Here is an 11,038-nt window from a genome sequence, read left to right as displayed (position 1 = left end):
GTATCTTTTTTGTGGCTTTTGGGTTTGTAATTAACAAAAAAACAACAAAATAATTGTAAATATGAATATTGTTTTTTATCGATTGGAAAAAAATGCATTCAACAATTTGTTTAGTCAAGAAAATTTTTGTTTTTATCAAGCAAAATGTGGAATATTTTGATAAATATTTTTGTCAATGTGTGAAATATTTTATCAGTAAAAAATAAAAAATCGATAAATATTTTAATCAATATTACAATTTTATTTTATCAACCAGTATTTTTACTTTGTGATCAAATAATTTTATCGAATTTTGTCAATATGACAAGTTTTTTAATGCCGAAAAATCGATAAATTTTTGAATACGAGTATTTGAATTTTTTATCAAATGGCTACAATTTTTTTTTCTGTGTAGAACGCCCCCCACATCTTAGCAACATTGTTCAACCAATTTACTGAAATTTCGTATTCAGCTTTCGTTGGAGTTATAAAACTTTCCCCTTGAAATTTCTCGGTACAGGCCAACGTTTAACGCAGCCTCCACAGAACGGTTCTCCCGATTTTTCCCTAATGATACAAAACATAGTATCGAATTGAGTGTTTATGGGAATTTTTGTATTCCCAGAAGGTTATAACGAGTGGTTTATCGAGGGCTGAGGTCTGCTCAGCCGTTGCCAGGGTCGACTCAAGGACCCACAAACCTTAAGTAAGATGAGACACGATTGAACTGTGCTTCAGAGTTTTATTTATATAATTTCGTAAACATAAGTTTCAGATAATATGGAGATAAGTTGATATGTTGGTAAAGTTGGGGAACAGCATCGGGTGGAATCGCTTCGTGTTGGTCGGTATGAAGTAGGTGGTAATCGGCGGATAGAAGATGGGCTTGGTAGTTGACAGTCGGTCGATAACACTCTGCTCGGAAATAGTGAGATCGGCTATCTTCTGATCGTCAGCCCTCGCTCGGCAATACTCGGATTGGCAATGGGTCGGTGGTTCCCGTTGTTGGCGTATCGCACGGCTCGGCGTTATTCGGATTGCTGTCGGATCGGTAGCCTTCGTGTGTTGAGTTCGGCTCGGTAGTCTTCGTGTGTTGAGTTCTGCTCGGTAGTCTTCGGGTGTTGAGTTCGGCTCGGTAGTCTTCGGGAGTTGAGTTCGGCTCGATAGTCTTCGGGTGTTGAGTTCTGCTCGGTAGTCTTCGGGTGTTGAGTTCGGTTCGTTAGTCTTCGGGAGTTGAGTTCGGCTCGATAGTCTTCGGGTGTTGAGTTCGGCTCGGTAGTCTTCGGGTTGCTACTCTGTAAAGAGAAGAGGCGGGTATAGTTAGGCAATAGAGCGAACGAATCGGCAGGAGCGAACGAATCGACAGGAGCGAACAAATCGCAAGGAGCGAACGAATCGGCAGGCGCGAACGAATCGGCAGGAGCGAACGAATCGACAGGAGCGAACGAATCGGGAGGAGCGAACGAATCGACAGGAGCGAACGAATCGGCAGGAGCGAACGAATCGACAGGAGCAAACAAATCGCAAGGAGCGAACGGATCGGCAGGAGCGAACGAATCGACAGGAGCGAACAAATCGCAAGGAGCGAACGAATCGGCAGGAGCGAACGAATCGGCAGGAGCGAACGAATCGACAGGAGCGAACAAATCGCAATGAGCGAACGGATCGACAGGAGCGAACGAATCGCAGGGCCGACGGCTCTTGCTAGGTTCGGTTCAAGTGACTGCGGACAATGCCACACGTCTTATCTTGTACTTCGTTTAACGCCAGCACTCGACAAATTCAGCGACGAAAACTAAACATCTTATCCATCTGGGTTTACGGAGTGAATGAGAATTATTTGTAAGGCGAGTTAACCAGGAAGTACACTGAAGTTTGAATAATGATCGAATAGAGTAGTAATTATGCATGAAGTTGGGATTATGCATACACTAATAAGGTAGTTTTGTATTGATACTGGATGTAATATCAGAGAGGTGGTTTTGCAATGTAACGGTCACGTTACAAGGTAGGAAACATAATCCCAAAAAAGACTATCCATATATCCAGGTTTAAGTCTAGCCGGTGTTGCCCTATTTAATATATTGCGAGGGTTTTTGTCAACTTTTCTAACCGAGATTGCTGTAATTTAATGGTTTGTGTTGCCAGAGAATACAAAAGCTAAATTCCGAAAATAGTAAATATTGGTCCATGTTTGGAAAAAATAACGATGCGTCCCATATGTACTCTTTAAAAGGCAGTATTATCAGTTAAGATATTTTGCTCCTGCATGGAATGTTAGGAAGAGCTTAGTACATACTTTTATAAACGAAAGGAAACTATTTGTCCCTTTTTTACTTCAATACAGTTCGTAAAATGTTCGGCCCGGCCGAAATAATTGCCGTTCTTACTTGTTCTGCTTAATCTGGCTATGGGTTTATCTTTAGTTCTAGGAATGTGGCTGCTACGATGGATTTTAACCACTGAATTTAGTTGGATAAGTTTTACAGGGCCGTTCAATGGGTTCAATGTAACGTGCGGGCCTGTGCCGCATGCTGGGCAGATATTTCGCGCGGTGTCTTTAATTCTTGCCCTATAGGAACTTAGACTGCTGCGCCATCCCGAGCGTAGTTGAGCCAAAACTAATCTGGTTTGTTTTTAATTAATTTAATTAATCGAGCTAAATGACCTAAGGAGATTACATTGAAAGATTGATAGTCGTATCTAGCGAAGTCCTAATCACATATCAACCGCTATGCGACGATCGTTTCGTTTACTGGTTAGGTTAACATCCTCAGGCATATTAGACGTTGTTGTTGCTAGACAATTTTCGCCATTTGGACCCCTATTTATAAGCCCAAGATTGCAAATTTGTGCTGGCATCTGACGCTCCTCAGCTGCGATTGATGGAAATGTTTTCCGATGACCGCATTCACACGATAGTTGCTTATAGTTGTTGTTTCAAACCTGCATGATAGCTGCAAGCCTATCAAGGGGTTCTCTCTTGTAACGTTGGACCTATCTTTCTAGATCATGAAGATCCTTCCTGACATGCCTGGTTGGGGGTCCTATCCACCAGTTCTCATGGTAACAGCCGTGCAAATATTGCAACAAGAGAATAACATTGTGTTTCTATAATGGAAGAATCTTTGTCTTCTCATGTAGATGGTTCATTGATGTCATGAATAGATTTCCGGTTGTAGTTCTCAGGGCGGCATTCTGACAAATTTAAATATTTTTCCATAGCGTTGTACTTATAGTCGCGAATCACTTGCGCCGCATAGCTTACTACAAACCGACTTTTAGCCTTATGTTTTATCAACAAGTTTCTTTATCTGCACCCCGAGTCCGACTACGAACTTGGGACCTTTTCCCTACATCTCAGCATGTCGCAGATAGCTGTGGCACGCGAGTACTACGTGAACATGCGTCGAAAGTTACACCTTGAACGTTGGGGTAGTAAGTGCTAGGAGTTCTGCCGACTACGAACTTGAGACCTTGTCCCTAAATCTGAGCATGTCGCTGATAGCTGTGGAACGCGAGTACTACGCGAACATGCGTCGAAAGTGACTCCTTGAATGTTGCGGTAATTAGTGGTAGGAGTTCTGCTCGGAGTTTGCAGTTCATGTGGCGAACAGAGTGGCCGTAGATTTAGCGAAGGATATTAACATACTTCTCGCGTGGAAAGAGGAGATAAGATCAGTCAAGAAGCAATTCAACCTTTTACATATGACATCAGAGAAGGTATCTGACACCAATATCCTACAATCATCCGCATACTTCTCGATCTCCATGCAGTATGGAGGAGGTGGAATGCAGCAGAGGTAGAGGTAAAACAGTTCTAGAGAAATAACCCCAACCTAAGAAACTTCTTGTTTCACTCTACGGAGCTTGGACTTTTTATTCTGTATTCCACGTACAACTGACATCCACACATATAATTGACTATCCAGCGTTTCATACTTGGTTTTCGATAAGTCGAGTGCTACAAGCACTGTTTTATCGCACGGCTTGCTCTAGGTGAGTCCTCGACTCGACTAATATGTGGGGAGATGGCGTGCAGCGCTGTTGTCGTGCTGTGCTGCTTACGGAACCAACCACACTGATGATCGGAAACTGGATATCTATTTCCGACGCTAGGGAGGAGTAAAGCCTAAAAACTCGTTGCTATGGGACAAAAGCGTAATCGGTCACATTTGCTGGCATCCTTGCCTGGCTTCAGTAGCGGGACCACCCTGTCCATTTACCAGACTTCGGAAACAGTGTGGGAGGCTAGCGAAGGGTTGAGAACTTTGGTGAGATATTCGACCCACGGCTTATCTAGCTAATTCAGTATTTCCATGGAGATTCCATCAGAGCCCAACGCTTTAGATGATTTAGCGTTCCTGTGTTGCCTCCCCGGTATAAAAAGTCAAACTTTCGAATAAAATAAATTGTCCAACTCTTCCGATCAGTCAGTGGATCGTCGCCATCCTTGACCACCAATTAAGATGGTAAAGGAATGTCGAGGAACGTGCCAAGAGGGGTCTAAGAACTGGGGACTGAGATCAAAGGTCATCCACTGGATTTTTGCGACCATAGTACGCTGTATTCTTTCCTATAGCTCGCTGGTGTGATGAAATGCTCTGACCAAGACAGCATGTCCAAATAAGCTGAACAGCATCTAAAGAGCGGCATCAATATTATTCACTGGTGCCATTAAGAACTGTGCTACTTAATCTCCATCCACTGCGAGCATTCTACGGCGAGCATTAATACGAATAGGTTCAGTATAAATTAGTGATTATATATCACCACAAAAGAACATACCTCACAGTGACGGCTGGACACACAACTGCCCACCTCTAGACGGTATAGAGATTTATACCGACGGCTCTAAGATGGAAGCAGGCATCTATAGCAATGCCTACGACTTACGACTCTCATTCAAACTGAACGAAAATTGTAGTGTCTTCCAAGACGAAGTCTTTGTCACAGAATTGATAAACTATATGGAAAGGCACGTAGTTGGACCGGTGACTATTTACTTCGATAGTCACTCAGAGCCCACTCTTTCAAGTTTGCGGAGGTTTTAGACTGCAACTACGCTTTGGTAATCCTGGTGGGTCCCAGGATTATCTGGCACGTTGGGGATCGGAGTCAACCGAAATTGCGATCGATAACTCCAACAAGCCACCTTTGTGCCACTACATGAGGCATACAGAACAAGGATATTTTACAAAATGTACCCAGCTGTATGAACCCAGGGTAATCTGGCCAGTCCCTTCCAAGCCAAGAACCAATGAAGAAATGCGATCTGAAACAAACAATTGGAATAATCGCCGGTCACATAAAATAAACGACTAGCAAGTTGGAAAGAGATGTAATTATTGGCTATAGTAAGCTGTGCGAGGAAAAAGAAGAAGCGATAGAGACAATCGAGCACTTATTATGTCGTACAACGGGTGAATACACGATCCAATTTCTAACTGCATTCCTTGTCGAGGAATTGGGATGGCTCCAACGAAAAGGAGACATGGCAAATTCCCCCTCCATGTAAACCTACACTCTTCAGTAATCTAATCTAAACTCTATATTCTCTCTGTGGAGCACCTGTCAACTAAGACAGCTGCGCATCCTTTATCCTGACCTAATCATCTTCCTCAAACGTGACAGAGGTCCTATTTTCATTATTTTTATACCCTCAGCATTTATGCTAATGAGGGTATATGCACTTTCACTCATCGAAATAATGGTTTTAGACCCCAAGTATGTTTAGACGAATTCCGTTTCAGACAGTTTGGAGTTGATTTAGCCATGCTCATTCGTCTGTCTATCTGGCTGGAGCGCACGATAACTCTGGAACGGATCGACAGATTCGGTATAAAATTTGGCTTTCGTAATATTTTGTTCAAACTTAGTTAAAGTTCGATGATGAGTTATATCGGTCCACTCTTTCCGGTACGTCCCCAACAAACATCTTTGGAAAATTTGTGCGCACGATAACTCTTGAAGTGAGCAACCGATTTGATCCATACATTCCACATCGTGATATTTCTACCAGACTTAGATGAGTTTCCAATATGGACTAAATCGATCTGTTTCTTCGGGTACCTCCCACACAAATTTTCGTAAAAGTTCAGTTTATGACCTACTCTCAAATCGCTTTGATTGTTGTTGCAACAACTTGTATTCACCGCCACCCATACGATAGTACAAGTTTCATCAGGGCAAGTCCATGCTTCCTGAGAAAATAGCTGGAAAGGTGCAAAAAACCCCCTAACACCGTGTGTAGTGGTTGGAGCGCAAGATAACTCTCGAAAGGAACGTCCGATTCGGTCCAATTGGCCTTCGTAATATTTCGTCCAAATTTAGTTTATGTTCGAAGATACGCCATATAGGTACACTCCTTCAGGTACCTCCCCCACAAAAATTCAAAAATATTCGGAAAAATTATGCGCACGATAACTCTTGAAGGAAGTGACCGATTTGGTCCATACTTTACACATCCTAAAATATCTTCCAGATATATGTCAGGTTTGAATATGGACTATATTTGTCCACTCCTTCGGGTACCTCTCACACAAAACGTCGGATAAGTTCACTTCAAGACCTGCTCTCGAATCACTTTGATTTTTATTGAACTTGCCTCAATTATGTCCATAATTATTGGGAAAACAGCCCGAAAGGTGTAAAAAAAACCCGTGCCATAGTGGAGTATGTATGTGGTCGCTGGAGAGCACGAAAAATCTCGAACTGATCAACTGATTTGGTCCAAAATTTGGCCTTCGTCATATTTTGTCCAAACCTAGTTTCAGTTGAAGATGGGCAATTCCGTCCCACAATTTCCGGATATTTAAAAATGTCACTAAAATAATATGCACGATCATTTCTGTCCAACTTCCTCACAAAAGTTCAACATTTATGTCTAAGGGTCTATTCGAAGAACCTTTGGAAATGTATACAGATGCTGTTCATTGCGGTCCTGTTTACAGCCATATTATGTTTTCCTTGGACAAGTCCATGCTACCTGCATACTGGTCCAAAAGCTATACGACGACCCACTGAAATGACTAGTGGGCGCGATATCTATCAAAAAAATATGACTCTAAAATAAGATGCACCTCCATAATCGAATATGTAGGTCCATTCCTTTAAGTACCTCCTCCGCAACACTTTTGACCTTCAAATGTCCAAAACGGGCCGTAAAATTCTGAAAAGACCCTAAATAAATTCGATCTGCCCGTAGATGCAAGTTTCAAGTCACATAAGCTGAGGGTATATCTCTGCCGGCAAAACAGACTGATACTTTTTTACTTGTTCCTCTACAGAGAAATGCAATTTGCCACTCATGAGCCACTTGCTAAAAAACAAGCCAACGTATTGATTGGCACCCTAAAAACAAGTTCCCTTAAAATACATACTCATAGACACTCGGATATACTTTGCCGTTTCGTTTTGCGCACTCGGTAAAATTTTATGCCTTACCTTCTCACTTATTGTACAACAAGTAACAAGCACTTGTGAGTTTTGCACACAAGTCAAATTCGATTTACACTCATTCCACCCTCTAATGCAGCGTCGCCCATAATATTTCCATCAATACTAAAGCATGTGTGTATGCATGGGTGAAAAAACAACAACCACATGATGTTCATCGTTTGTTTACGTACACGTACACTGTACGTGAGAGAGAGAGAGAGAGAGAGAATCATGCAAAAACAACTCAGTAGGCGCCCTCACTATACTGAAGCGCGTCCCTGCTCTAATGTTCAAGCAACGGCTGTAAAATCATCAATTGTTTTTTGTTGTGTTGTAAAAATATTCGAGTGGCAAACACACCTTCTATTAAAATGCTCGAGAACCAAACAAATTTGTGTGTATCTAAGTGGCTCGCTTTTGCCTGTGACATATTGAAGATCTCTGTTCCACTACAAAAAAAAACACTAAGAACTGTGGGATCCATGTATACATTATACTGTAACACTGTTATCTGACCACCTACATCAGTATCAGGTATCCCATACCAATGCACATTGCGTTGTTTGCATTAGTATTGGAGACATAACATGCTTAATAGTCATTTCGCTAAGGGGACGCATACACAAAAAACAAAAGAAGCGACACACAACCTTCTTCATTGCCTGCTCAGCTGAGACTAAATTGTTTTGTTCTCTCCACATGTTGTATACGTGAATAAATGTACGCTCCCAAAGAGCGTGTGTGCACCCTTTGCCTAACGCTGGTGTAGGGCGTAAAAAATTCAGGCCTGTCGAACAGGCCTGTCGCCGTTTTCACTTGTTGTTTATTTTTGTTTAAGGTAGCGCCTCTGTTTTTGTCAAAAGTCCATTCTCTTTTTGCCTGATGCTGACGTACATCAACATCCTCTTCCAAATATAAACAATTATGACACCGGCCAAGGTGAACCCGCCCATTCTTTAATTTTTGACACATTCACTTAAATTAATATATTGTTTATTGTTTTAAAATTTAAATCAAATATTTTATGTCAGTTTCTGACTTATTTATTAATATTATTTACTTGTATACATACATGAACATATGTATGTATCTCGAATGGAATGTGTGGAATATTTTAATAATTTTATTATTTTAATATAAAAATTCTTTGTTTTACAATTCAGTGTCTTCCAAGGCAAATTTAACTAAAATCATCTGCCTTTTGGTCATTGTTTTCGACGAATAGGATTTATTCAAATCGATGTCTTGGCTTTGCTCTAATATTTCAGCATAATCATCAGTGTCATTTTCCATGTGTTGGCAGTTGTTCAGATCAAATTTAACTGTGCTATCCTGTAAAAATTCGATGGCTCTTGAATTTGATAAATTAAGATTCGACATGGCATTTGCTATATTCGTCATTCTAAAGGCATCGAGAGATTTGTCATAATCACTTGTACTCTCAAATTTCACATTGGACATGGCGTGTTTTTTGCAATAATCTATAAAGGCAAGAAATGTGAAATAAATACATACAAAACAATTGTTACAAATAATTAAAATACTTACATTGTTTTCTTTTTGAAAATGTATTAAATAGTATTCAACAGCTCTATGGTTTGTGTTGACAGAATGTTCCTTGGTTACTAACTGGTGTTGACTTTGGTATAGCTTATTTTATACTCTCAATATCTACCTGTTACGAGTAAGTTTTTATTACCTACTTATGGCTAGCTATTGGAAAGCCCACCGATTGCCCAAAAATGCTGCAGTTGTCTTATTCTTATTGCCTGCTTAAGTATTAAAATCCGTATGATAAACACTGCATTCATTATAAAAAAAATCATTTTATCCCCGTTAGGTAGCAGCATTAGCTATGAACATTAATTGAAGGGAAAATTGACAGATGATTTTATAATCCTTTTACGTGATGCCAGGTGTAAAAATGCTACGGATTCTTGGAAATTTTCTTCATTCAATTGCGTGAAGTTTGGCATAATAGCAATGCCATTTTAATCTAAACATGTAGGTAAAATGACAATAACTTTTTTTAACAGATTTTAGTATTTTATGAACAAATTCACGTGAATCCAATTTGATACATTTAATATTTCATAAAATTGCATACACTTGTTCACACAAATTTGCGAACATTTATTAATGCGAAAGTATCATCCAGATTATTGGGTGAAATAAAATTATACAAGTATGTACGTGTCTTTGGCCTGTAGGTACATATCTAGTTATACAGAAAAAGAAATTTATTTGATTTCTTAAATAAAATAAGGATAAATTGAAGAAGAAACGCCGTTTTGACGCAAATTGGTCCGTAGATCCTTCGTGTAAATATCAGTTCTTTCAACGTTTGCGCCGCTGTCCAATGCTGTTCTATAGTCGAAAAAGGTAGTAAGTGTTTATCTACATGGATATACAGAAAAACAAACTTCAGAATTTGTCGCACGTTAATTGTCTAGGTGATGGCGGGTTTCCCAATTCTAACGTCACCTTTTATGGTGCAACAATTATCAGTATTTTTCAATTTTCACTTTGAATTGTTACTTGTCACTTTTCGTACACATACCACAATCCCCCAACAGTAATCTTAATTACAAATTTCAGGATTCCAGCTCTATCCGTTTACCCAACTCTAAAAACAGCGTACATAAAAATACTTTAAATAACATTTCCAATCCTTTCCTTTCGTATTTTCCATGGGAACAATACAATACGAAACATAACCCACTTTGGCGGAGCTCGCTGTTTAGTTTCGTTTTGTTTACATTCGTGAGTAAGAACAAGACGAAAAGCGAAAAATACTCAACTCCACGAGAGCAGATAAAAAACGAAATAGTACTAAGCACGTGTGAATAAATCAAAAAAGTTTGGTGTGTGTGTGCCTGAGTGTGTCACAGCAAACGTTTGCCAAAAATTCTTTTTGTTTCGGTGGTGAATGAAACAACTCAGCAAAGCATAGCCGAAGTACATTTCAGCAATCGTACGATTTTCATCTTTTGACATTAAAACGTTTGTAGTTTTGTTTTGGTTATGAGAATGAAACGATTCAGAGCAGCTGAAAAGTTTGCGGCTTTGTGTGATTGGTACGGGAATCGTTTTATTTGTTTACGTTCATTGCTAAAATATACCAAACATAGTACCATATGGTACATATAGTTCCCATACCAACTTTCAAGATTCTGGCTAAATCCGTTTAAAATATACAATTGTTACTAAATTTAATTCTCCAGCTCCGCCGCTCTTTGCCACATCTTGTAGTCAGCTACCCGCTCTTTGCCAGTTCCTCATTTATAGCTAGCTACCTGTAGTTAGCTATCCAAATATGTTTGAACGAAATTAGTTTCAGAGAATTTGGAGTCTATTTAGCTGTCTGTTTGGCTGGCTGGTGTGCACCATAACTCTCGAACGGATCAACCCATTCGAACCAAATTTTGCACTTCGTCCACTCCTTCGGTTACCTCCCTCACAAAAGTTTAAAAATTTCCTGTATAATGGTGTGAACAATAACTCACGAATGGAGTAATCGATTTGGTCCAAACTTTTCACATTGTATTATTCCTTCCAAATATAGATCGAGTTCGAATATGGACTACATCGGTCAAATAAGTGAAGTTTAAGAAATAAG

The 11,038-nt window shown here is 39.9% G+C and overlaps 1 protein-coding gene across 1 annotated transcript; it reads right to left on the bottom strand.

The window, feature by feature from the left end:
- Nucleotides 1–8,554: 8,554 nt before the first annotated feature.
- Nucleotides 8,555–9,027, bottom strand: LOC141396967 (uncharacterized). The gene is made up of 2 exons (XM_073972716.1): nucleotides 8,968–9,027; nucleotides 8,555–8,900 (listed from the first exon to the last, which is right to left on the bottom strand). Exon 2 carries the CDS (start codon nucleotides 8,878–8,880, stop codon nucleotides 8,572–8,574), a length of 309 nt encoding a protein of 102 aa, XP_073828817.1. The 5' UTR covers nucleotides 8,881–8,900; nucleotides 8,968–9,027; the 3' UTR covers nucleotides 8,555–8,571.
- Nucleotides 9,028–11,038: the final 2,011 nt, after the last annotated feature.

This window comes from Musca autumnalis, unplaced genomic scaffold, assembly GCF_047663935.1.
Source record: "Musca autumnalis isolate F117 unplaced genomic scaffold, ASM4766393v1 scaffold_3, whole genome shotgun sequence".
Taxonomy (NCBI): Eukaryota; Metazoa; Arthropoda; class Insecta; order Diptera; family Muscidae; genus Musca; species Musca autumnalis.
This window is presented reverse-complemented; position numbering and strand designations above follow the sequence as displayed.

What these genes read in the sequence shown, in the direction of transcription:
- LOC141396967 (XM_073972716.1), bottom strand. Translation starts at nt 8,880, where the DNA reads ATGTCCAATGTGAAATTTGAGAGTACAAGTGATTATGACAAATCTCTC.